The sequence below is a fragment of the Leptopilina heterotoma genome, unplaced genomic scaffold (genome assembly GCF_015476425.1).
Source record: "Leptopilina heterotoma isolate Lh14 unplaced genomic scaffold, ASM1547642v1 Lhet_213, whole genome shotgun sequence".
Classification (NCBI taxonomy): Eukaryota; Metazoa; Arthropoda; class Insecta; order Hymenoptera; family Figitidae; genus Leptopilina; species Leptopilina heterotoma.
The window spans coordinates 214,036-240,230 of NW_025110931.1; the positions used below are offsets into that span (position 1 = coordinate 214,036).

Below are 26,195 nucleotides of genomic sequence, written 5' to 3' on the forward strand. Positions count from 1 at the left end.
GTAATTTTAAATTTAATTTTGGTAATTTTTTCTAATAAAAAACATAAAAATTGTAAGTCATCTTGGTTATACCAAAAAGTTTTTTAATTGAAAATTCGTTGTTAATAAATTTTTTTTTAAATTTAATAGTGACAGATCGATTTTGGAGGTCCTTAAAATATTAAATTTATGTTTATCTAAATTTTTTTTGAAAAGTGGATTTATCAACTTTTGAAGCTCCTCAAATATTTATTATATAAATTATTAAAATTTACTTTTTTTACGACATAATTTTATTACTTTTTCAGTCTTTATACCAAAAGATGCAGGAGCTTAACTTGACGAATAATCTAAACAATAACCAACCTAACGCAATTGGTAATTTCTTAATGTCGGTGATGGCGTTACCCTTACTCCCACCAGAAAAAATGGAGAATGCATACAATGAACTCGAACAAGATTTGAATGAGCAAAACTTGGAAACATTGCGGCCTTTTCGTGACTACTACAACAACGATTGGTTATTAAAAAATCCTGCAACTTTATCAGTGTATAAAAATTTTGAGTCTATGGGAGACTATAATGAATATTATAAAAATCAAATACAGCAAAAGTTTGGGTATCGCCCCCAAATTTGGACATTTTTAAGTAAGTTAAATATTGAAATTAATTTAAATGAAATTGCATAAATATAAAATTTTCAAAAATAAATAAAAAAATAAATGTAAATATTTTTATTCTAACTGAATATATAAATATAAAACTACAAAAATTGTAACAAACTTTTAATTGATTTTTCAGAATCTTTGGCGACATACGTGTGCAGTTTAAAGATGGACTACGACAAGAGAACAAAAGGTTACTATAATTTTCGTGTCACACCAAATATAGTACAGCAAAAGAAAAGCAGTCAACTCGAGAACTTATGGAAAAATCTTACATTAATCACGAATCAACAGCCAGATAAGGATTATCTGCAACAATTTGCAAATATCTGTATTCGCGAAAGATTGGAAGAATTAATCTTTATCAACAATAATGAAATTTTTAATCACATGGAGAAAAATGGAAAAATGATTTATGCAGTCAGTGTAGTACTCCTTTATAGAATAATATGTGACAGGTACACACTATAGTATTAGAAGTTTCATAGCTGAACAGTTTGGGACTCAACACAAGTTATCCCATTCATCAGCTTAAACAAGACTGTTTATATAGTCTAAGAGGGAATAAGAGTATAAAAAATTGGAATGAGAAATTTCTTTCTCATGTAATTGTTACAAGAACGCGGCAGTGTACAAAACACAAGTCAATAATAGAAGCGAATATTGAACAAATAGTACTCAGTCCAGTTCTTTCGAAAAATGAACGCCGTGCACATAAAGTAGATACCTACTCGAAAACCACAAGTTATTCTCTCTCTCTCACACTAATGGTCGTTCACTTATCTTACCGTTTCACTTACTCTTACTACTATCAACTATTATGCAGTGCAGTTAAGTTCATTAAATTATTAAATATTGCTGTGAGAATAATTAATTATACATTTCATTCAAGGTCAATTCACTATTTTGTACACGAAAAAAAGAATAATCAAATTTACCATGTGGACTGTCAAACTTAAAAAAGGTTTCAAGGTTATTAAGAAAAAATTAATGTTTTTTATTTATTTATTATTAAATTCTAATAACCGTATCAAATTTAAACTAGTTGACAATATTATTAATTCAATATTATGAATATTGTTGACATCCATACTTACATCAATTACAAAGTAAAATCGACGCATCATCTAATTTATTTCATTGGTAAGGGATGTTTCTTAAATAGGAAATTTCCCCCATCGATTGCGTAGCCGAGAGGCTTAATGTAAAAGCGTATGCGATTTATAATTATGCGTATATTTAGTTGTATGGTTAGGTAGGTGTTCAATCCCGTATGATTGTAAGATTTTCCGATGCATTTAGTTGTTAATTGTAAGTATGAAGATGTGGGAAGAATAAAACTTGTGAATTAAGGAATATGAATATATAAAGAGTGCATTTAAGCAGCCTTATAATCTTCGCCTGTGTTTCAATGCTCTTTACAGTGACATTTGGAACTAAGGCCCTCTATATACTATACGCAACACCCTAAGATGCTTGATGGAAATGAATTAATGTACTTTTACTGGACTGAGTCCAGTTTTTTCAATATTGACTCCCAGTTTTTTAAACTCTATTTTTCTCAGTGCAGGTGTGATATATATTTTTACTTAACATATAGCTTCTTTAGGCGTTGAAATCGTTAATTGGTTTATAAACAAATTCTTTATAATATAAAATTTATTTATAATATAAAATAAAGTATAAATGATTTCAATGGAAATCTTTTTTAAAATTTAAGGATTTATAAAAATTAAAACTGATTCTTTTAAAAGTCAATCACTATTTTGTCGATTTTTTAAATGAAAATATTCAAAACTGTAATAATTATTTTTAAGAATATTAATAATTTATTTAAATCAACATTTAAATATTACAATGGGTCTACCATAATTAAAATTTTTAAAGACTGCAATTAAAAAATCTTTTAAAATTTAATTATTTTTGAAAATTAATACTATAAGGATTCAAGTATTGATTTTTAAATCAATTATTATTAGAATTTAATCATTTGAATACAAAAATTAACAATTTATCAAATAATCGAATAATTTTTAAAATTGAATTCTTATAAAGAATTTTATCAAAATTTTTCTTAAAAATAATTAAAACAATGCGGTGAATTTTATTATTTATGAAAATAATTGAATTCTTTTTACAATTTTATTATACTTTAAAAAAAATTAAATTCTTGAAAATAATGTTTTTATTTTTAAAAATAATTGATTTGTTGTAAAAATTTTAATTTTTATGAAAAAAGGCCTGGAATCGACTTTAAGGTACAAAAAAAAGTAGCTTTAGTCGATTTAAAATAGAAAAAAAGTCGTTTATTTAATTCAGTGTCATCACAAAAATTTTATTTTTTATTCTTCTGATCTTTCACTGATTTCTAAATTTAATTATGAATAATTTCGTTAAATAAATATTTAAATAAATCTGGTTTGTTTTTATACGGAAATAATATTTTTAAAAATTTCTATTTAAAACCTTCTGAAATTTAATAACTTGTAAAAATTACAACTTTAATTCTCTTGAAATTTAATTATTTTCTTCAATTTTTAATCAGACTTCTTCTCGAAATCAATTATTTTTAATAATTTTCCGAAAGTTCTTAGAGAATTATGAAAATAATTTAATTTTAAAAAATTAGAATGCAAAAATTCCAAAAATTATTTTTATCAAAAATATTTTAATATTATTTTTTGTAGCTAATTTTCATTAAGGTATTTGTCGCGCGACTGGTCACTGTCAAAAGTTTGTATCCGTTGACTGTACTTATGAAACGATTATGAATGCGAGATTCCGAAAAACTTTTGCGGACGTACAGTTTGACACACAGATGTTCTCAAAGTATATTCATAACCTCTCGCATGAAAAACGATCGTGGCAACGTCGCAAGTTTGGCGTATGGCCGTCTTTAAAATTTCGCGCCAAAAGTAGCAGACAAGCTGTAGTATTTAACAAGCGCTATTGCCACGTTTACAAATTCACCTGTCATTTACAGTAAATGTTAAAATAATTTTTCAAGTTTGATGTTAAATATCTTTTAAACAAGACGGTGAAAAATTTTCATTTTTTTTATAAAAGTTCATTTTGGTTCAATAAATAAAACTTTAGTTTTTCTAAAAAATCTGTCGATTAGTATAAGTGCAAAAATTAAAAATCTGTGGTTTTCATATGGTTTTCCTATACCGTACATGTTAAAAATCGAAACTTTGATTTCATTTTTTCAGACTTACCCAAGTAACCTGTAAGTTTGCAGCAAACTTACACCACAAGATTTGCAATCTTACACGTAAGCTTAATGCAAGTTTGCTGCAAGTAATAAAATGTCCAACATGGACAAGCCAGCACTGCAAGTTTATTAAAAATTTCCAAATATTTAAGTATATAATATTAAGCAAATTATTTAATTTTTATTTATATTTTAATATATTTAATATTTATTTAAAATAAAATAATGGCAACAACGTTATAATAAAAATGTCATTAATTTCTCCAATCCACAGAATTGTAGTTGTGTACTATTATCCGTGATCAGTGGATAATAGTAAAAAATTGTAAATGTCGTGGCAGACATTAATTATTGATATTGTGATCTAAGATACTATTGTGAAGCACCTGTTTAGGGGACTGATACTTATACTCTCCGCGAGACAAGTCGTGCGCGAGAGAGGTATTTCTCGCCATCTATCACGGAGTTAGAGCATTATAAGAGAAACTTCTATTACTTTTCCAATTCCCTGATAGATGGCGAGAAATACCTCTCTCGCGCACGACTTGTCTCGCGGAGAGTATAAGTATCAGTCCCCTAAACAGGTGCTTCACAATAGTATCTTAGATCATAATATCAATAATTAATGTCTGCCACGACATTTACAATTTTTTACTATTATCCACTGATCACGGATAATACATAACTACAATTCTGTGGATTGGAGAAATTAATGACATTTTTATTATAACGTTGTTGCCATTATTTTATTTTAAATAAATATTAAATATATTAAAATATAAATAAAAATTAAATAATTTGCTTAATATTATATACTTAAATATTTGGGAATTTTCAAGAAACTTGCAGTGTTGGCTTGTCCTAAGCTTGCTGTGCAATCCTGCAGCAAGTAGGACCTTTTTGTACTTGCAGCAAACTTGCAGCAAGCTTACGTGTAAGATTGCAAATCTTGTGGTGTAAGTTTGCTGCAAACTTACAGGTTACTTGGGTACAGGCGGTCAATTTTATTTTAATAGGCCTTATTTTGTAGATAAATATCCAAACAATAGTTATGTGAAATTTAAAAAAATTCTGTCGAAAACGAATTTACGCGACAAATACCTTAAATACCATTTTTAAATTCACACTTGAAGATTTTTCTTTAAAATTTTTTATAAATCAATTATTTTCAAAATTTGCCATTAAAATTCTTTTAAAGTTTATTTTCAAAAATTTTTATCAAACATTTTGAAAAAAATCGATTATTTCCAATTAAATTTTACAAAATTTAAATTATTAAAACTTTTTTTAATTCTAAATTTTGAAAATTTATTTAGTAATTTATAAAAATAGTTGAATTGTTTCGAAGAAATTATAAAAAATTTTAGGAAATAATTGAATATAATGGAAATATTTGAAAATATTTGAATTCTTCCGAGAAGAGAAATTTAGTTAAATATATTTTGAATATAACTAAATTTCTGCAAAGAATTTTACTTTTTATAAAAATAATCGAATATATTAGGAAATATATTAAAAATTTTTTTTAAAAAAATTAAATTCTTCCCAGGAATTTAATTTCAATTATTTTCAAAATTTGCAATTAAAATTCTTGAAATGTTGATTTTAAAAATTTTTTTAAAAAATAAATTATTTTTAATTAAATTTTACAAAATTTCAATATTTATTAAAACTCTTTTTAATTGTAGAATTCAAAAATAAGTTGCATTTTATACTAAAAATTATTGCAATATTCGGAAGAAAAGTCGAGAAAGTCGTAATTTTTTAAAATAAGTCGAAAAAAGTCGTATTGTTTGAATATAGTCGGTATCCGAGGCCTTTGAAGAATTTTATAAAATTTATTTTCAAACATTTTAATTGTATTAAATAATTTTACTGAAACAGTAAATATTAAAAATAATTGAAAATCTTCAGATGACTGATTCCGAAGATGATGGAATGGATAATGATAACTAAGTCGAAAACCAGCAGAGAAACCAAGTCGAAAATCAGAAGCAAAATCAAGTCGAAAACCAGGAGCAAAACCAAGTTGAAAATCAGGAGCAAAACCAATTCGAAAATCAGAAGCAAAACCAGCAGCAAAACCAAGTCGAAAATCAAGGGGAAAATCTAAATGAATCAAACAATAATAGAATATGTTGCATTTGCCAAGATTGTCCACTCACATCTGCGTTTATACCATGTGGGCACAAAGCAATCTGTGACGATTGCAAAACAGATTTTTTTCAGCAAGAACAATTGCCTGATTTGCAGAAATGAAATAATAACAATTTGTTCAATATACTAAAAGAATATTGGCAAATGGAACTTACTCTATTAAAAAGTTCACAATCAATTCAGTTTTTATTAGTTTCCTTTGTCAATTTGTTCAGTTTAAAAATCAATTTTAAATTTAATTGTTGTTTTCTTAATGTTTTTAATAAAATCGACATATTTCGAAATACATGCATTTATTTATAATCCCTAATCCCTAATATTTGTAAATTATATTTGTTAAATTTTAATTTCAAGTTTCTCTGACTTTTCACTGACCAATTTATCATTCAACGTTAATAATAATGAATTTTACATAATTAAAAAAAATTTTTGAACATTAAATTTAAAATTTTAATCTAAATATTCAGAAAAGCAAAAAAAGGATTTTAATTGTTAATAAATAAATAGTGCAAATTCAAAAACAATTAGAATTACTACAATATTATTTATTAAATTTAGAATGAAAAAAATTTAAATAGGTAATACTAATTCTAATTATTTTTAAATTTGTGTCAGTGTGAATTGTTAATATTTCCTGTGAAGTTAGCTTTTCATTTATTTTAATCGTTACCATGGTAATAAATAAACAGTTTTTTATACAACAAAGCAACATGGAGAACCAGAGAGTTTTGATAGAAAACCAAAAATATTCATATAAAATTGTTTCAACCAAAGGAGATAAAAAGTAATTTTTATACTTATTTATAACATTATATCATTTTATCTAGAATTTTATTTTTGAGATTGTAAAATTTTTGTTTAAAAACTATAAATAAAAAAGATTTTATGACGTTACAATTTAAGCAAAACATGTGTTCTAAATCTATGACGTCGTAATGGTTCAATTCTCTTAGAAAATAAATAAACAATAAATTTAAAATTATAAATAAATAATAAATCAAATTTTTCGAATAAGTAAATTAATTAACCTTATTTTAATTTTATATATTTAATTTTTAAAAACAGATACCTAGTATGCAGCAAGAAAAAACATCAAATTCCCTGGTAGAGGAATTGTGAGAGGCGAAATTTTCATTCTAACTAAACAACATATGGGCAATTCCACGCAAGATTTACCTATGACATTGAGAATTCGGTTAAACACGAGGGGCTGATCACTCAGAATCCAATTCAACAATAATTTGAAAATTTATTATTATTTGCATGGATTCATATGGAATCGACTGAAATCGTAGGTGACGAATTCTCTGAATCTTGGATTCACATGAAATCGCTTGGATTCGTAAAAGGCGAATCCTTATGATTTCTTAAAATTCGGGCGGATTCTCCACGGATTTCTTTGTATTCGTAAATAATCGTTCCCTTACGAATCTTGGATTCGAGAGTGAACAGCACCTCGGTTAAACATATTTTTTTCTCAATCTATATGAAAAAAAAAGAAATACGTGTTTTTTTATTTTTGTTTAATCGCCCAAATTTTCGAGTTATGAATTTTCGAAATTTTGGATTTGTAACTGTAGACATATTTTCAGTAGCTTATAAGTCTGAAAATATTGAGTTTAGAAAAAACTTGTCAAGAAATGAAAGTTTTAGTTTTCTTTCAACTTTTAAGAACTGTGAAAAAAAATTTTTTTTAAAAATTTTTTATTAAAAAAAAATTTTTTTTTATAAACAAATTAATTTTTTTTAACTTTGAACCATTTTTTCTAAATTTATTTATACCTTATAATATACAAAAGATTTTCCAAAAAGTTTTGGAGTGGGCCGACGCGTTTAATGAGTTGTACAAAATTTTCAAAAATCACGTGCAAGGTGCTCGCGTTCTACGAAACGCCTCACACAGTAGCGTAACAAGAGAGGTCGGGGCCCTGGGGCAATTAAAGCCTCGGGGCCCACTAGTAGAAATGAAAATGGATTAAAATTGAAAATACCTTAAAAAATAACAAAATTTCTCCTGATTCTCTTTCAAAACATTTAATAAGTTTTTATAGTCGTAAGAAACATTTATGCAAGAATAGTTAAGACTAGATAACAAGCCTCAAGCATATTTACTCAGTCATACATAAAAATTTTAATATAATGAGGAACAATTTGACAATAGAATTATTACAATACAAATTAAAGTAAAAGTTTTATCTTTGGAATTTATTAAAACATAAAATTCTTAGGTTCAAATATGTTCATATTAAATATCAATAATAAATTTCTTTATGTCTTTAAAGATTAAAAATTTCGTTTTCTTGCTTTCTTATTGGCGAAGTCATTTACTACATCAGTAAATTCCATTTTAGAAGCAGTTTCTGCTTCAATGGAAAGTAGAGCTAAACTACTGAGTCTGCTTTGACCAATTTGTGATCTCAAGTAGTTTTTGATCAATTTTAGTTTACTGAATGACCTTTCAACACTTGCCACCGTTACTGGCAATGTGAACAACAGTAAAAAAGTTAAGTAAATCTGGCTGAAATCACATTCGAGCACTGCATATTTCTCAATTATGATTTGAAAGAGTTCTTTTGTTGAGATATTTAAATTATCGCTTTCCAGTAGAGTCAGAAGATGCTCATATTCAGTCAAAATAGAGTACTCGATTACTTCAGAATATTTGTTGTAAAATTTGTTGCATTTTTTTACGAGATCTGCAGTACTAGTGCTTCTAATTATTTTAGGATCTAGAAAGTCAAAATGCTCACACACAATTTTCATTCCTTCAAATCTTTTTTCAATCTGGCCAGTTACTTGATCTATAACGTACAAAAAGACATTAATTCTAATCATTTCCTCAGCATTATCAAATCTGTGGTCCCTAGTTATCTCATCAAAATGCTTTTTGATTTTTGGTTGACGTTTTGTTTTAAATTTGTAATCAATGTTGAATTTTTTTGCCAAGTTTTCTGCTTCAATTTTAATTTCTTCATAACAATTTCTGAAGTTTGCAAGGTTACCTTTTACTTTATCTAAAACTATTACAGATTCGTGAAGATCTATATCTTTTTTTGTAATACTTTTGACGCATAGTTAGTTTCACTTAAAATCTTGAACATCAAAACCGTTATAAAAATAAATTCGAAATTCGAAATTTTATTTTTTAAAGCTAGAGCTTCGTTTCTTTCATTACTTTTATCAGATTCAAATTGAATTTTGGTCAGTGCTTTTAGAATATCAAAAAAGCGATATCTAATTGCTGCAATTGATGAAATTCTTCCAGACCATCGAGTGGGATTTAATTTTTTTAATGTAACTTCTGACTCTGCCGTAAATGATGCCAATAAATCCCATCGTTTAATACTCAATCCAAAAAATCTATAAATATTTTGAATAATATCAAAAAAATTAGATATTTGAGTACATCCACCAACAGCATCATTTACAACCAAGTTTACGTTGTGACTTGCGCAATGAACATATTCTGCGTTAGACTGAATGTTTTGAATTTTTGTTTTAACCCCGTTATAGGCACCGCTCATTACACTAGCACCATCGTATCCTTGACCATAGCATTTTTTCAAAGAAACCCAGATAACAAAATGCGCGTTGTGTGCTACTAATATCATCTGCAAGCGTGCCGATTTATCCGCACTATGCGCGTTCACTGGACCACTCAGATGCGTCATCATATGCGATCCATAACTGTCGCATATTGTGATGGGCACATGCGTGACGGTATAATGCGAATAAATTATATTTATACTTCAGCCTAATTTGAATTAAATAAAAAGAAAAGATTATTGACATTAGTAATTTTTTTCAATTAAAATGTTATTTATAAAAACGATTTTAATTTAATATTTCAGTACAATTTTGGAATTGAAATTGTTAAAAACTTCCAAATTCTTTTTTTGAGGTTATATCTAATACAACAAAAATATATATGTACTTTAAACAAATTAAATTTAACTTTCTTATTTTGCTGCAGTACTAAAAATTAAATCCACAATAATTCCTCACAATAATATCGCAATAAAAAACAATAAAAAATGAAATCACAATAAAAACTTATTTTGATAACACACCACAAACAATGCTGTCGCCATTATAAAATGTGTGATTGCCGATACGGGTGGTTGCGCATCATTAATTGCGTGCGTATTAAGTGCAGTTCACTGCACACGCATTCACAGCATTCGCACTGTGGATGGTAAAATGCGTATGGATTGACTCTTCTAGCAAGTCGCACTTGTGAACGGAACATGCTTATCATTTTGTATCACAGGCGCTTACGAAATGCAGTTCACAACACTCGCATTATTACCAGCGTCACAGACGATAGTAAGATGCGTATATGAACCGACTCATCTGGTAAGTCGCAGTTAGTGCAAGAAACATGCGTTTAAATGCGACGCACGATTGTTATCTGGGAATATTTAACGAATCTAATTTTGCTAACGTTTCGTCGACCATGCCTTGAGCTGTTTGATTTTGTAATTGATAAAAACCCAAAAATGTCTCTTTTATTTCGAAAACTACTGGAATTTGTTTAACATCTCGTGTGACATTTGCCGTCCTAATTACAATACTTAACTGATCATTTTTAGCAATGTCTTGTGTCGTGTCTGACAATATAGAGAAAAATGGAGAAGAATTTATATTTTTTGTTAGATCGGATAGCAATTTTTGAGAAAGACATTCTATTATTTCGTTTTGAATTTAAAGGACTTAGATATCTTATAGAACCTAAAGGCATATCCAGAACTTGCTTCATAATATCATCATAATTGCCTAGGAATTTAACTTGGGATAAAAAATTTCCATTTTATTCACTTTCAAGACTTTCTTGATGACCTCGAAATGGCAATGAATTTTTTGCCAATAATAAAGTTATCCTGCACAATCTTTCCAATACCATCTTCCAGAAAGACGCTTCAAATCTAATCTGCTCCTCACAGGCACTATCTATAACGTTATTTTTTTTCCACAGTTCCAAAGTTGCACAAGCTTGAATATGATGTGCACTTTTTCCATGTTCATTGATTCTCGTTGAAAGATGCTTCCAATCTTTTATTCCATTTGTCCAATTGTTTTTTAAATTAGAAAATAGCCAACATGGTTCACAGTAAGCCGCATCAATAACACTTGAATAACATATAACCAAAGACGAGGAACAATTCCATATTTTGTCATCATGTTATAATGATTTTCGTTAAAACTCCTATTATTTTGATCTTTAGGATACGGTCCCTTTGGTCTATTTGATGATATACTCAAAATAAGCTTTTTATCCTTATCTGATAAATCCTTTCCAATGAAGTATCCAAGATCAGACGAATTTTCTAAATACTAAAAAATAAAGACATTATTTTAATATTTACGAATTAATATAATAATCTTAAATTACCTAACAATAAAAACACTACTTTTTATCGTTTAAATATTTACAAGTTTGAGTTTTTAAGGTTAGAATTTTTCTCATTATAATTACATAATTCTCGGTCTGCTCTTCATTTTTTTTGTTATCAAATAAGGTATCTTGAAAATCCAGTAAATTTTCAGAGGTTACATCTTGAGATATTTTTGTATTTATTTCTGATTGTTCCTGAAAATTTGTATCGGATACAGCACTTTTAAAATCTAAATTCATGTTTGTGGCTTGCGAATTTGAAACATTTTGCAAATCTGATTTTTCTTTATTAAAAAATGAATCGATTTTTGCGTGTTTAGTTATTACGTGATCACGTGTTACATCACGTTCTTTTTTCAGTTTTCTTTTCTGAGCACCACTTTTATATGTTCGTTCACTCATTATTTACTGTAAATAATCTCTAGATTCTAGAAATTCACGAAATAATTTATAAGAATCCAATTATCTCATTATAATCATATTGACAATTTACATATGAAGAAAACAAAAACAAACAAGGTTGAGAAACAATACTAGAGACTAAACCAGTGATGGGTAGTTATGGAATCCTCGCTATTTACGTAATTACCTACGCCTACGTATATAAAGGTCGAGTCATATGTATCAGATTGATGAAATAGATTGTCATGTTAAAGTTAATAATAATAATTTATTAATGTATTAATTTAATAAAATGAAGAATAATAATAAATATAATAAATAAATAAAATAATTTTAAAAATGAATAGTAATCTTAGTTTCATATTTAAATCGTCATAATCGCGGGGCCCCGGGATTTCGCTCGGTTTGCCCTATGGTAGTTCCGCCACTGAATGAACTTCGGTTCCTCTGCACCAAAAAGAATTTTTTTCACAGTTTTCATTGAAGTTTATTACAAAGAATATATGTTAAAAATAGTGAACGTATGAAATAGTTTGTTCAATAACTATAAACAATTTAATTTATATAAATTTGTATTAAATGTTTTTTTTCTTTCCTTGTGTTTTTGAAAATTAAAATAAAATAAATGCAATTAATATATATTTTACATTAAAATGTTTATTGTTTTATTTTGACACAAACATTCTTTGTAATAAACTTCAATGAAAACTATGAAAAAAATTCTTTTTGGTACAGAGGAACCAAAGTTCATTATTTGTTAACTGTTATTGTTTATAACAATTAAAAATTGTTTTTTAACGAAAGGGAGATGTATTCATTAAATGAACCTAAAGTACAATATGAATATGAAAAAACAAAGTTTTTTTATGGAGAGGAACCAAAGTTAACTATTTGTTAACTAATATTGTTTATAACAGTTTAGATAAATTATTTTATGTTTTACTATTTATTTGGTGGTCGTATATTATATTAATTGAATCTAATTTAGGACATGTGTAGTAGCAAAATAAGAAAATAATCTTTCATTTTTAAAGGAAACTACACAATTAATTTGTTAACTTTTTGTTTTTAAAAAAAATTATAAACAATTGAAGATTCTTAGGTTTGCATGGAGAGATATCTTCAGAAATTGTTCTCCTTTTATTTAAAACAAAAAACACTCGAATCGATTAAAAATTTTAGTCTGTAGACATTTTTTGAGAAGTAAATTGTAAAAAAATTCCATTGTGAGGCGTTTCGTAGAACGCGAGCACCTTGCACGTGATTTTTGAAAATTTTGTACAACTCATTAAACGCGTCGGCCCACTCCAAAACTTTTTGGAAAATCTTCTGTATATTATAAGGAATAAATAAATTTAAAAAAAGGGTCCAAAGTTAAAAAAAATTAATTTGTTTATAAAAAAAAAATTTTTTTTTAATAAAAAATTAAAAAAAAATTTTTTTTTTACATTTCTTAAAAGTTGAAAGAAAACTAAAACTTTTATTCCTTGACAAGTTTTTTCTAAACTCAATATTTTCAGACTTATAAGCTACTGAAAATATGTCTACAGTTACAAATCCAAAATTTCGAAAATTCATAACTCGAAAATTTGGGCGATTAAACAAAAATAAAAAAACACGTATTTCTTTTTTTTCCATATAGATTGAGAAAAAAATATGTTTAACCGAATTCTCAAGGTCATAGGTAAATCTTGAGTAGAATTGCCCATATACATCAATAATTGTAGAGTACATCGCAGAAGACCAAAAATATAATTTATTTTTAAAAATATGATGTACTTTAAAAATTAATTAAAATTTCAATTGATTTAAATTGTACTTAATTGTTTTAATGAAATGAAATAAAAAAAATATATAAATAAATCAAGATAAAATTCTTTTTCTTAATTAATTTTTTTTCAAGTTTAATACTGAGAAATATTATTTTTTAAATAAATAATTACTATTAAAATTAATTAATTAACCTTAATGAAAATAAATGAATGGGGCAAACCGGCGATACTAACGGTTTTTTATACACTTTTGACTAAACGAATCAACCGATTTTATTTTTCGATGGCTTGTTTAAAAGATCATTTAATTGCGCAACTTTTTCCCAAAGACACCTATGCTTTATCTTTTATTGTTTAGTTGTTGGGTTAACTTTAAAAAAATTTGCAAACGGGCCGGTTTGCCCCACCGAAAACTGTCCGCTTTGCCCGACAGGCTCATTTTGAAAATAAATATTTGTTTAAAAAAAACGCTTTGCAAATTCATCAAAGTTTTTAGTGGTAAATATTCCTGAGATGTGTACCTTCAATACATAAGACCTAATATTTAGAAATATTACACGATATTGACACCTGGTTGGTTTGCCCCATTCTCCCCTAAATAAATCAATTATTTCCTCATATAATTTCTCTTCATTTTAACACTTACAAATTTCACTTTTCAATAAATTCAGGGTTGCTACAATTTTTCTCGAATGAAATTCCCTGACTTTTCCAGGTCTCAAACAATATTTTCCATACACATCAGGCCTGATACACATTATAAGTGTGATTTATATAAAAAGTACCTAATTATTTAAAAAGCAAAATTTATGCAAAAATAGCATATTTTATTGTTATATTAATCACTTCTAGAAAAATAATTCAGTTTTAAACATTTTTTCATCGGCGAAAATAAAATATTTAAAAATTTTATGGTTTTCAGGGTGTTTATTATTTAAATCTATAAATGGCTTTAAAATTTTTTATTAGTTTTTATGAATAATTAAATTCTTTTGACGAATTTCTTTAAATTTTTGAGAATAATGTTTTATTTTAATAATTTTAATTGAAAATTTGGAAAATAATTAAATTAGACAAAGAATTTTTTTAACTTTTTAAAAAATAATCTTGTCTGCACGGAAAAAAATTAATCTCTAAATTAGAGACTAAATCTGAGATTTAGGCATAAACTATCACTGGAATCGGACGTAAGATGTAAGCAGATCACTAAAACTGAAATTTGGTATTATATCTAATCCGAATATTAGTATTGTGAAGAACACGTATTTCTTATGCCTAAAAATGATATTAGGAATCTCAAATTTTATGACATATAGAACATATGTTCTAAACTATCAACTTACTTGAATAAATTCAAATCTAATATATTATTTGAATAAACAATATTAAAAATTTTAGTCGTATATTTATATAATTCTTATTTTTTTAATAACTCGATGTAATAAGAATTTATAATTTATCACAATTTAGAGTGAGAATTATTCACAAAATATTTATATTGTTTTCCCTGTATGAACTATACATTGACAAGTATAAAAAAGTAGTTGGATATTTTTAAAACACAATACGAATTTTATATTTTTATTTCATTTTTTTGTTTTAACGGCGTTGGAAGGTCTGTAAAATTTGTAGGTTACAATTATCGCCCAACAAAATACGACACTGACTGATTTAAATGACGTGAAATAGGTAAATAAACATTTTTCAACCACTTTTTCTCTAAACACAGACACTTTTTACAAAATAGGCCAACATACAACGAGTAGGAATCTTCTTAATTACCTAAATTCAAAAGATGGTTTAAATTCATGCAGAAACGCGGTTGTAAAATGTAAAATTGGAAAGTGATGTAATGCTAAGAATATAACAGCTGGACCATTGTGCTCTCTGCATGCTTCTGCCCTCTTCTGGCGACTGGCAGTAATCCGCTTCTTGTTGTCTGTCATTACATTACTTTCCAATCATTTCCAAATTTCCAATTTTACATTTTACAACCGCTTGACAACCGCGTTTCTGCATGAATTTAAACCATCTTTTGAATTTAGGTAATTAAGAAGATTCCTACTCGTTGTATGTTGGCCTATTTTGTAAAAAGTGTCTGTGTTTAGAGAAAAAGTGGTTGAAAAATGTTTATTTACCTATTTCACGTCATTTAAATCAGTCAGTGTCGTATTTTGTCGGGCGATAATTGTAACCTACAAATTTCACAGACCTTCCTTCACAGACCTTCGCTTTTATTTGGATATTTGAAAATAAAATTAATACTTAATTAATTAAAATAGTTTAAATCTTTTTTGTCACTGATTAACTTAAAACACAATGTACCTAATTCATATAAAAAAAGTTGTGAAATTAACAAATCTCTAAATCAGAGATGTGAATTTATGGCGTTTTCTGGTATAAAGTTTGACAGAATCAAACACAACTTATCACAGTAATTGTGACTATAATGTTTAATTTAGATACACTTATATTTCATTGGACTTCAAATTAATATTATTTCAAGTTTAGAGATTAATTTTTTTCCGTGTGTTTATAATTAAAATTGAAAATTTTATTTTTCAATTTTATTAAAATTATATTGATAATAATTGATTTTCTGCAAAGAATTTGACTACATTTTTTATGAAAGTAATTGAATCCTTCCAAAGAATGCTATTATTTATGAATATAATTTAATTCTTGCGAAGAATTTTATTAAAATTTTTGATAATACTACCCAGGCGCGAAAGACCAGTGCTGACGATGGGTTGAAACTTGACTGAGTCTTGAACGCCCAGCGTGGGTAACCCAGAGTTGAAGCAGTCTTTATATCACTGTCACTCAATATTGGTTCAGCATGGGACACCAATGTTCGTCCCATGCTCGATTCAAGACTCGGTCAATCTTCGTGAGTGGAGCTTCAACATCCAGTCTTTATTCATGCTTGAACCAACGCTGATATTATTATTCAGCTTATAATTATATATATAATAATTAAATTAATAAAATAATAATAATTAAATAAATAATAATAATAATTTATTAATTAATTTTGATAATTAATTAAATTTAATAATTGTTCAATAAATATTTTTAATTTTTAATAATTATCATTTAAATTAGAATATTTAATTAAATAATTAATAATAATAATAATAATATTATTATTATTATTATTATTATTATATAATATGCAGTAATATTTATTTATTGAATAATTTGAAATCGTGAATAATTGTTTTTTTAAATGTGAGAAATTATAACTAAATAAGAATACTTTTTAAGAAAAAAACATTTCAAATATTTTGATAAAGTGCGCCACTTTACTGCATTCTGAAGGTGAGGTTAGGTCAGATCAGGTTAGTGTATAATATTATTTTTATAAGAGGTTAGATGTTGTCCAAATAGCATCATGGACTTGTTTAAAAAAAGTTCTACTATTAGACAGCAAAAACTACGTTTTTTACAACAAAGTGTGGAATCTAGTGACGAAAATGATGAGGAAAATCCTATAGAATTGAAAAAACCCGAAGAAACTAGTTCCTCTACTGCTCAAAATATAGTAGAAGACGATAGAGAGCTGAACGAAAATATTGAAGAACCTAATGGAAGGTAAAAAATTTTACTGTAAAAATAATGTAAATTTGTATAATTTTAAAGAAATTTGTTACTTTTTTACGTAATTTTACTATTATAATAATAATGAATTTAACATGATTTTTAAAAAGACGTTTAAATTTACTTTATTTGCTTAATTTATTTATATTCTATGGACAGTGTATAAAATTATATTCATTATTTTGCAGTGGAAATTCAGGATCTAGTGTCGGAAATGACAATTCTGAAAACTGCAGTTCGGTAGAAAGTTTAATACTTTCTCAAATATCACAGGAGGACTGCTTGATTCCAAATGAAAATGAAGTAATTGGCATGAAGGATAAACTTACCGAATGGTTAATGAAAAACATTTCAAATGTAAAATTAACTGCAGCTTCTCAATTACTTCATCTTTTAAAAAATGAAGGGTATAATGAATTGCCATCTTCTGCTTCAACTTTATTAGGGTTTTCTCATTCCATAAAGACTCGTCCCCTTATATCAAAAAATGATACCATTGGAGAGTACATTTATTTGGGAATAAGAAATGGTTTAGAGAATGCAATAAAAACCGATGTTTATCATGAATCTGAAATAAATGTCCTTGTTTTTATTGATGGCATGAGAGTATACTCCAATTCCAAGGGGCAATTATGGCCTATTTTATTAAAAATTTTTCATAAGGATTATGAATGTGAACCGTTTGTGGTAGCTCTTTATTACGGTGCCTCTAAACCTAAAAATGTCAATGAATTTATGCAAGATTTTGTTAAAGAAGCAGAGGACTACACTACCAACGGCATAAGGATTAACACAATATTTTATCTGTTTAAAATTTTAGCCATTATTGCGGATTCTCCAGCGAGAGCATTTTTAAAATGTATCAAGGGGCCAAATGGATTTTTTTCTTGCGAGAGATGTGTAGTCGAAGGAGTCACTGTTAATAGAAAAAGAGTTTTTCCAAATGTGAATTGTAGAAAACGTACTTTGGAATCATTCATTTCTCAGGAGGACAAAAATCATCAACCGACTGATTGTATATCACCGTTATTAAAAATACCAATTGATCCTATCAAAGATGTTCCTTTGGAAATTATGCATTTATTATTTCTCAATCTCGGAAAAGCTATGATGACGAATTGGCTTATTAAAAAAAATAAATGTAAATTGAAATCAGATAAAGTTAATACCTTTAGAACCCTAATGCAAAATATGTCGGAATTCGTTCCTGTGGAATTTCAACGCAAAAAGTTTGATATTGATTTATTTACTCAATGGAAAGCAACTCAGGTATCATTTCTTATTCTCTACGCTGGACCTGTAATTTTAAAACATGTCTTGCCAGAGGATGTTTACATTCATTTTCTTCATCTCAATGCTGGCTGCCGAATATTGTGTAGCGAAGAATTGGCTGTTCAATGTTGTGAAAGTGCACAAAACTTTTTAAACAAATTTTTTATTTTAATGTTAAGCTATTATAGAGAAGATTGTCAAGTCATGCATGCTCATGGATTACTTCACCTTAGCGAAGACGTCGAACACTTTCAGGTTCCACTAAGTGAAATATCTGCTTTTTGGGGAGAAAATTTTATTGGAAAATTTAAACATCTATTAACGGGTTATACGAAGCCTCTTGCTCAAATTGTAAATAAACTATCAGCTTTGAATAAACGAGAAGAGAGAAAAATTAAAAAGAAAAAAATTCTTAGTGATTGCATTGCACAAAATCCATTAAGCGTCAGTATTAGGAATGGATTTCGAATGATTAAGTTAGAATCAGTAAAATATAAACAAGTTATTATTCGAAACAAAAGAACCAAATAACTTGGTTCATTTAGTCGAAAACCGATTCCTCTTAATCAAGAGGATTTTCATAAATGAAAATGTTGACCTTAACATTGCAAGAGCGGAAGAAATAATAATTGAGGGATATTGCGATTCAGGGAGTAAGGATCTTTTCAATATACCATGTCCATCTTCAGAAATTGGAATTTTTTCTTTAAACGGTTTTAATACTGTCGCACAAAATTTTAATCTTAATTCCGTAAAAGAAAAATGTATTCTTCTAAACATTTGTGAAAATTATTCTGCAATTTCTCTATTGCATAGTCAATAAAATTGAAATTCAATTCGTTTCGTATTTTGATTGGTCAGATATTCCAATAAATGTTTTATCTCATAAATTTATGTATACAATTAGGCACAAATAAACTTAATACTTTTAATTCATAGGAACTTTTTATTTATCTATTGACCGTATTAATATTCATTCATATTATTCTAATGATATTAAAAGACGTTTTACAATTTTAAAGTAACATTAAATATTAAAAATCTTAATAAGTTTAATATTTGGTGAATAAACAATAATAATTTAGTTAATAAAAAATAAAGTGGAAAAAATAAAACAAAACATCCTGAAGTATATTGAATATACTTTTGTTTAAGTAACTGCTTCTTTTTCTTTCGGTTGTTGTGACAGTAAACTCCCCACATACAGGGCTGCCAGCGTACTTATAAGTTAAAACTAGTGAAAAAAGTGAGTTTTTGATTGAAAAAAGTGAGTAAATAGTGAATTTTCAAGTAAAATAGTGAGTAAAAAGTAAGGTTATTTTTGGCATATTTTTGAAAATTGAAATTAATAATTAACCTGTAATATCAATTTTCTTCTCAATTTAATAAATAATACAGATATTTAATACTTTTACCATCCATTTTTCTTATTTTTACACTTTCTTAACAAAAATCGCAAAATTGAGTGTCAAAGTCTGCAATGAAACCATATTTGACTATGAGTATTCCTACACAGTACCAAAACTTTCCTAAAAATTTATTAAAGATTTACATACTTGCAAACTTTGAAAAATTTACTTGCAAAGTTTAGTGAAAATTGTGCAAAGATTTAAGGGGACTTTCTGGTTTAGGATTTTAAAAAAATCGATTTTTTTGCTTTAAAATGTTCCTTAGTATCATAAAATTACTTTCCCAAAACTATTCTGAAAAAATATGAGAAGGAAAAAAGTTATAGCAATTTTTATGTCCGTTTCTTAGCTCACTCTAGTAGGTAAAAAAATATACATTTAAAAAATCGTTTTTTAGGTTTGTTACCTAGAACAAATACTTATGAACAGAATCCAGTTTGAATTTTTAATTTATGAGTTACTGGTCATTCGGAAAGTTACTCCCCCAAAAAGGTCCTTTTTAAGTGACGCCACCTATATCTACGATACGTAACTAAATTTACTTCAAAAAATTTTTAATATTCTTTCCACGCAATCTGTAACAATGTCCAAAAAGAATTTTGGCAAAAACTGTAATACTTTTTTCACAATAAAAGTTTAAAAAAGTGTATTTTTTGTCTATTCTAAACCAGAAAGTCCCCTTAAATGTCCCATCACTTCAATAAATGTTTATAGTCAAATTTTACTTTTACCAAAAATTTAGCTTTAAACTTTCCTGATGATTTAAATTACATTTTCGACAACTCTATTATAAGCGAAAATGTAGCGTAAAACTTTCCTGAAAATTTTATATTTCATATTTTTCTGATATTCTACTTATGATTGAATCGTATAACAATCACAACCAACAATAAAAGCTAAAAGTAGTTTATAAAAATATTATCTAAATTTTTGGTAACATTTGTTACTTATATTTTATTTTTTTAAATGTTTAAAATATGAATTAACATAATATTATAATGTTTCTACTCGATTTTAAAAAATTATGCAATCGCATAATCTACCTTTCTCTACTCATAGTCAAATGTGGTTTCATTGCAAACTTTGACACTCTAATTTACCATTTTTGTATAGAAAGTGTAAAAATGTTAATTTTTATGCGAATAAAGGCTCCCAAACAATTGCGATTTTAGTGTTTGGTTTGTTTACTTTTTTGTTTGTTTACATTTTTCAACTTGGACTTGCCCTTAAATAAAAATTATTTTTTTAAAATTGAGAAATAAGATATTTTACAAAAAATAGTGAGAAAAGTGAGTTTTTTTTTAAAAAGTGAGTAATAGTTAGTGACCTGGAAAAAAGTTAGTAAAAGTGAGAAAAGTGAGTCACTGTCAGCCCTGCACATACTGAAGAAGATTCATTTTCTGGTTCGGGAATTGTTGAATTATAAAGCCTGTTTGGAAATAAAAACACAAATTAATAAGAATAAAATAAATTCTGGTAATTTTTTTATCTTTGATTAAATTTAATTTTAATTGAAGATTTCATTTTATTGTATTATTATTTTAATTTAATAATTACTTTGTAAGCATTTAAAAATTTGTGTTTCACTAAAATTCCGTTTTTTTGACGTCGATGTTTGTCTTCCTTGTCCACTATAAAGCTTTTGAACATCCTTATGCACCGTGTTGGAAAGTAATCGTTTACAGCAGTCTTTCCAAGTATCATTTGCTGAAATCCAAACCGAAAATAAAGACACCAAAGCTTTTTGTTTCTGCACACTAGAATACTCGATGATTTGTCCATTGTTATCTCTTGCCCCTAAATTTGTAGGATGCAATGATTCTTCGAATTTTAAAAACTTGACGTCATCATTGATCGGAAACGTTTCTTGGAGAATAGCTGTAATTTCAGTTCTTTTTTCAATTTCGACGTTGACAGTATTTTGATTATGATAATTATTATTTGCAAGAAGTGTCGTCATTTGTTTTAAATTGTGAGTAGAATCAAATTGAAGATTTCTTTTAGTCTTCTTAATAAAAGCAATTATATTGGCTTCAGATTCAAGAATTTTCATTTCGCAGAAACGTGCCAATTCTAAAATAAAAATAATTTTATTAATGGCATTATCTTGAAACAATAGAATTGAAAAATTTTACAAATCTTATTATTCAAAATTTTGAAAAAAACTTTGCAAAAATTCAATTTTATTAAAAAATTTTAAGCGTGTGTTTATTTAAAATTAACCAATAAAAATTTGAATTATTAATTTTGGAACTAAATAACAAGAATAGATTAGAATGTGACTAACTCGCTTTATAAAATTAAATTATTTATCAATTATTAAATTAAAATACTTTGAAAATTCTATTTGTTAAAAAGTTTCTAATGAAATTCTTTAACAAATTTAATTATTTTCAGTTGAATTTCACAAAATTTCTATTAATTCAATAATTTTTAAAAATTTATTTACATACTTTATTTAAATCAGTGACTAATTTTTTACTATCAAATAAATTATTTTTAATTAGTTCAAATTTAGAAAACAGTATAAATATCTATAAAAATTGAAATAAAAATCGATTTTTTAAAAACAAATTAAAATAATAAAAATTTTTTTTAATTTGGTGAAAAAATTCTCGGTTTGACATAAAATTCCTGGCATATTTCCGGTTTCTCCCGATTAGTAGACCAGTTAACAGTCATTTTTCACTGATTGGCCAATTAAAAAGGTACTGGTACTTTCAGTCACGAATATTTAAAATTTCAGTTATTTTTTAATTGGTCAATCAGTGAAATATGACTGAAATTTCAATCATTTTTAATTGATCTACAGTGAAATTTCACTGACTCAAATCGCGAGAATAGAGTCACTGAAATCAGTCAAATTTTACTGATTCAGTTTTAGATAGTGTAGGGAAAAAATTACCGAAGGGTACTTTTTCATGGTAAAATTCAGTAAAATTCGCCAAAAATTAACATAATTTTAACAGAAAATTATTTTCCAGATGTTTTCTCATTTTTCCCTGACTATTCTCTGACTTTTACATACAAAATAAAATTTCCTGACATTTCCAGGTTTCCAGAGATTGTAGCAACCCTGTAATAAATAAATAATATAATATTTATTATAAAGAAAAAATTTTCATTGCATAAAAGTTGGTAAATTCAGTTTTATAATATTTATGGGTTTCTAAAATATATTAATTTTAAAATTATTTAAAGGAAGATATTTACTAAAAGAAAATAAAATTTCGAAATGTCATATTGATTTTAATTTTAAGCACCAAATTTAAAATAAAAAAAGTTGTACAATGTCAACTTGAAAACTTCAAATTTTTAAGACTCAAATACAAAAAAATTGAGTTTTTAGTATCAGACTTTATAAAATTCCCTGACAATTACAGGTTTTTCAGGTTTTCCATGACTAAAAAAAATTCTATGACAATTCCAGGTTTCCCAGGTCCGTGGCAACCCTGTGTCCTGAAGGTCTGATTATTATTCTCTTTGAACACTACAGTGAGGGATCGTCGCAGAAATTCTTTCCTGTGCCTATGTGCCCATATGTGCGTATGTACAATGGATTTGAAACCGATGATACACTGAGAGAAGTCCGGGAACTAATACGTCCCGTGCGAGGCTTGAGTGATAATTTTGAATGTTTTTATGTGAACCCTCGATCGGGACGTCTCAAGCCCCGATAAAAAACGTGGAACGTCCCGAAGCGGGATTACTTACAACTTTTAGTTTCGGTCACGAGTTGTTCTCTCACATGCGGGAACAATGTTTGACAGACTCGGGGCGTCTGAGCCCTAGATTCGAAACATCTCAAACGCAACAAGAACAGTAGCTTATAGCGAGGTCTAGCGGTAACTATTACGCCCTGGACTTCTCTCAGTGTACAGCTGGTTAGAATTTCATTTGACATAAATGTCATTTAACGTAATTCTCATTTGACATAAATATCATTAGACATAAAATTAGCTTGACATAAATTTCATTTGACGTAAATATCATTTAACATAATTATTATTTAGCGTAAAATTAAGTTTACATAAATTTCATTTAGCATAAATTCTATTTAACATAATTCTCATTTGACATAAAATATACTTGACATAAATTTCATTTGGTATAAATCCCATTTAACATAATTTTTATTTGACATAAAGTTCACTTGATATCAATTTCATTTGACAGATAAGTCATTACACATAATTCTCATTTGACATAAAATTCAGATGTCATAGATTTCATTTTACATAAAGATCATTTGACATAGAAATATAGGCGCGAATTACAAAATTGTCGAATCACAATGTTGTTGATAATATCTAATTGGTTACTTTTAAAATTCGCGCCGATATTGTTATGTAAAATGTAATTTGTGTAAAATGATTTTTATGTCAAATGAGAATTTTGTTGAATGACTTTTATGACAAATGAGAATTGTGTTAAATGTCTTTTATGTCAAATGAACTTTATATCAAATGAAAATTATGTTAAATGGGATTTATACCAAATGAAATTTATGTCAAGTAAATTTTATGTCAAATGAGAATTAAGTTAAATGGCATTTATGCTAAATGAAATTTATATAAATTTAATTTTACGTTAAATAATAATTATGTTAAATGATATTCACGTCAAATGAAATTTATGTTACATAATTTTTATGTCAAATGGGAATTAAGTTATCTGAGTTTTATGTAACATAATATTTCTGTTTAATGAATTCTATGACAAATGATATTTATGTTAAATGGTTTTTGTGTGCAATGAAATTTATGTCGAATAATGTGCACATTATGTGAATTTTAAGTTAAGTAGTTTTATATCAAATAACTATTTGGTCAAAAAAGATTCCGGGAATAAGCATGTGTCTCGTATTTCTTTAGTCGTGTTGCAAATGCTTGGTATGACTTGTTTACATTTAGTTTTGAGTAGAAAATTGTGTGCAATTTTTACAGATGTTTAAACAGCTGTTAAATATACTGTATAAAACATGAAATTTTTTTACAAATTAATTTATTGCAACTCTCACAGGTACCTAATGACACTTTTTTAACAGATATTTAACTATTATATATCTGTCTCGTATTAAAAAATGTTTTATTAATTTCTTAATGTTTAGTACTTTGTGGTGAGTAAATATTTTTGAAAATGTTCTTAATTCCCACAAAACTCAATGTTAAAAGTTAAAAACAAAGACGCTTATAACTTTTTTCACAAGTACCCACAGGTCTAAAAAATTTAACTACATTTTTTAAAAACTTTTATCTAACAGTGGTACAAATTTCAAAAAATTGGTAATGTTATTTCTATTTGCAAAAAAACCTTGCTATTATCTTGAGAAAATCTGTAATTGCCTTAACGTTTTATAAACATTTTACAATATAGCTCAGTGTGTTAAATTTAATTTTTGGTTTTCGTGTTTTATGTTTTTTTAATTCTTCAAAAAAAATTGTAATCTTTTTCCAATATTTCAGAAGAAGAAAAAAACGGATCATAAGGTCTTAGTCACATTTTTATATACACACAATAAAATAAGGTCTTGAGTATCATAAGACAGAAACAGATATATCGCACGCGCTTTAGCGCGCGTAGCTCTGCTAGTTCAAATATTAAAAAAATTAAATCGAAAAATATTGAATATTGGGTGTTTTCGTCAATCACTGTTAGTAATAGAAAACAGTGACCAGTGGTGCTCAAACGATAACAAATTAAAAAAAAATAACTTCAGGAATTTTTTGTAACTGTTTTTCTTTAACTACTCCTGCAAGAGAAACAGTTACTACCAGTAGATTCCACCAACAAATTTGCACAATTTTAAAAAAAAAGGAAAAATAGGTTATGTTTTGACAGAATGTACGGCACGTTTCACAAATTGTCGCAGACTGCAATTTCTGCTCCAATTAGAAGGAGAGGTTTACGTAACTGGCCACTTACAATCAAGTGACATTCCTGAAGTTATCTTTTTTTAATTTGTTATCGTTAGAGCACCACTGGTCACTGTTTTCTATTTTATATATATATATCAATTGATATTGAGAAAAAATGTTGATTTATTTAAAATATTTGAATTAATCTTACCTGCTGCCATTTTTTGTAACTGTTTTTCTTTAACTACTCCTGCAAGAGAAACAGTTACTACCAGTAGATTCCACCAACAAATTTGTGCACAATTTATATATATATATATGAGGCATTCTTTCTCAAGTGGGCCACCTCTTCTCTCCATTTCAAATTTAATCCAAAAATCTTTTATAATAGCTCAAATTAAAGGTAAAAATGTTAGCTTTTCTATCCCGTTGGGCCCTTTTTGAAATATAATTTTCAAATTAACTATATATA

The 26,195-nt window shown here is 26.9% G+C and overlaps 2 protein-coding genes across 2 annotated transcripts; one reads left to right on the plus strand and one right to left on the minus strand.

The window, feature by feature from the left end:
* Positions 1-540: 540 nt before the first annotated feature.
* Positions 541-5,929, plus strand: LOC122501734. The gene is made up of 3 exons (XM_043611446.1): positions 541-627; positions 781-1,102; positions 5,773-5,929. Exons 1-3 carry the CDS (start codon positions 549-551, stop codon positions 5,774-5,776), a joined length of 405 nt encoding a protein of 134 aa, XP_043467381.1. The 5' UTR covers positions 541-548; the 3' UTR covers positions 5,777-5,929.
* Positions 5,930-21,158: 15,229 nt separating this feature from the next.
* LOC122501739 lies at positions 21,159-25,944 on the minus strand. The gene is made up of 3 exons (XM_043611452.1): positions 25,935-25,944; positions 21,423-21,938; positions 21,159-21,294 (listed from the first exon to the last, which is right to left on the minus strand). Exons 1-3 carry the CDS (start codon positions 25,942-25,944, stop codon positions 21,233-21,235), a joined length of 588 nt encoding a protein of 195 aa, XP_043467387.1. The 3' UTR covers positions 21,159-21,232.
* Positions 25,945-26,195: the final 251 nt, after the last annotated feature.

What these genes read in the sequence shown, in the direction of transcription:
- LOC122501734 (XM_043611446.1), top strand. Translation starts at nt 549, where the DNA reads ATGGGAGACTATAATGAATATTATAAAAATCAAATACAGCAAAAGTTT. An exon ending in CCAAATTTGGACATTTTTAA is followed by an intron (nt 628 to 780) that starts GTAAGTTAAATA and finishes TTGATTTTTCAG; the next exon opens with AATCTTTGGCGACATACGTG.
- LOC122501739 (XM_043611452.1), bottom strand. An exon ending in AATTTTTAAATGCTTACAAA is followed by an intron (nt 21,295 to 21,422) that starts GTAATTATTAAA and finishes ATTTCCAAACAG; the next exon opens with GCTTTATAATTCAACAATTC.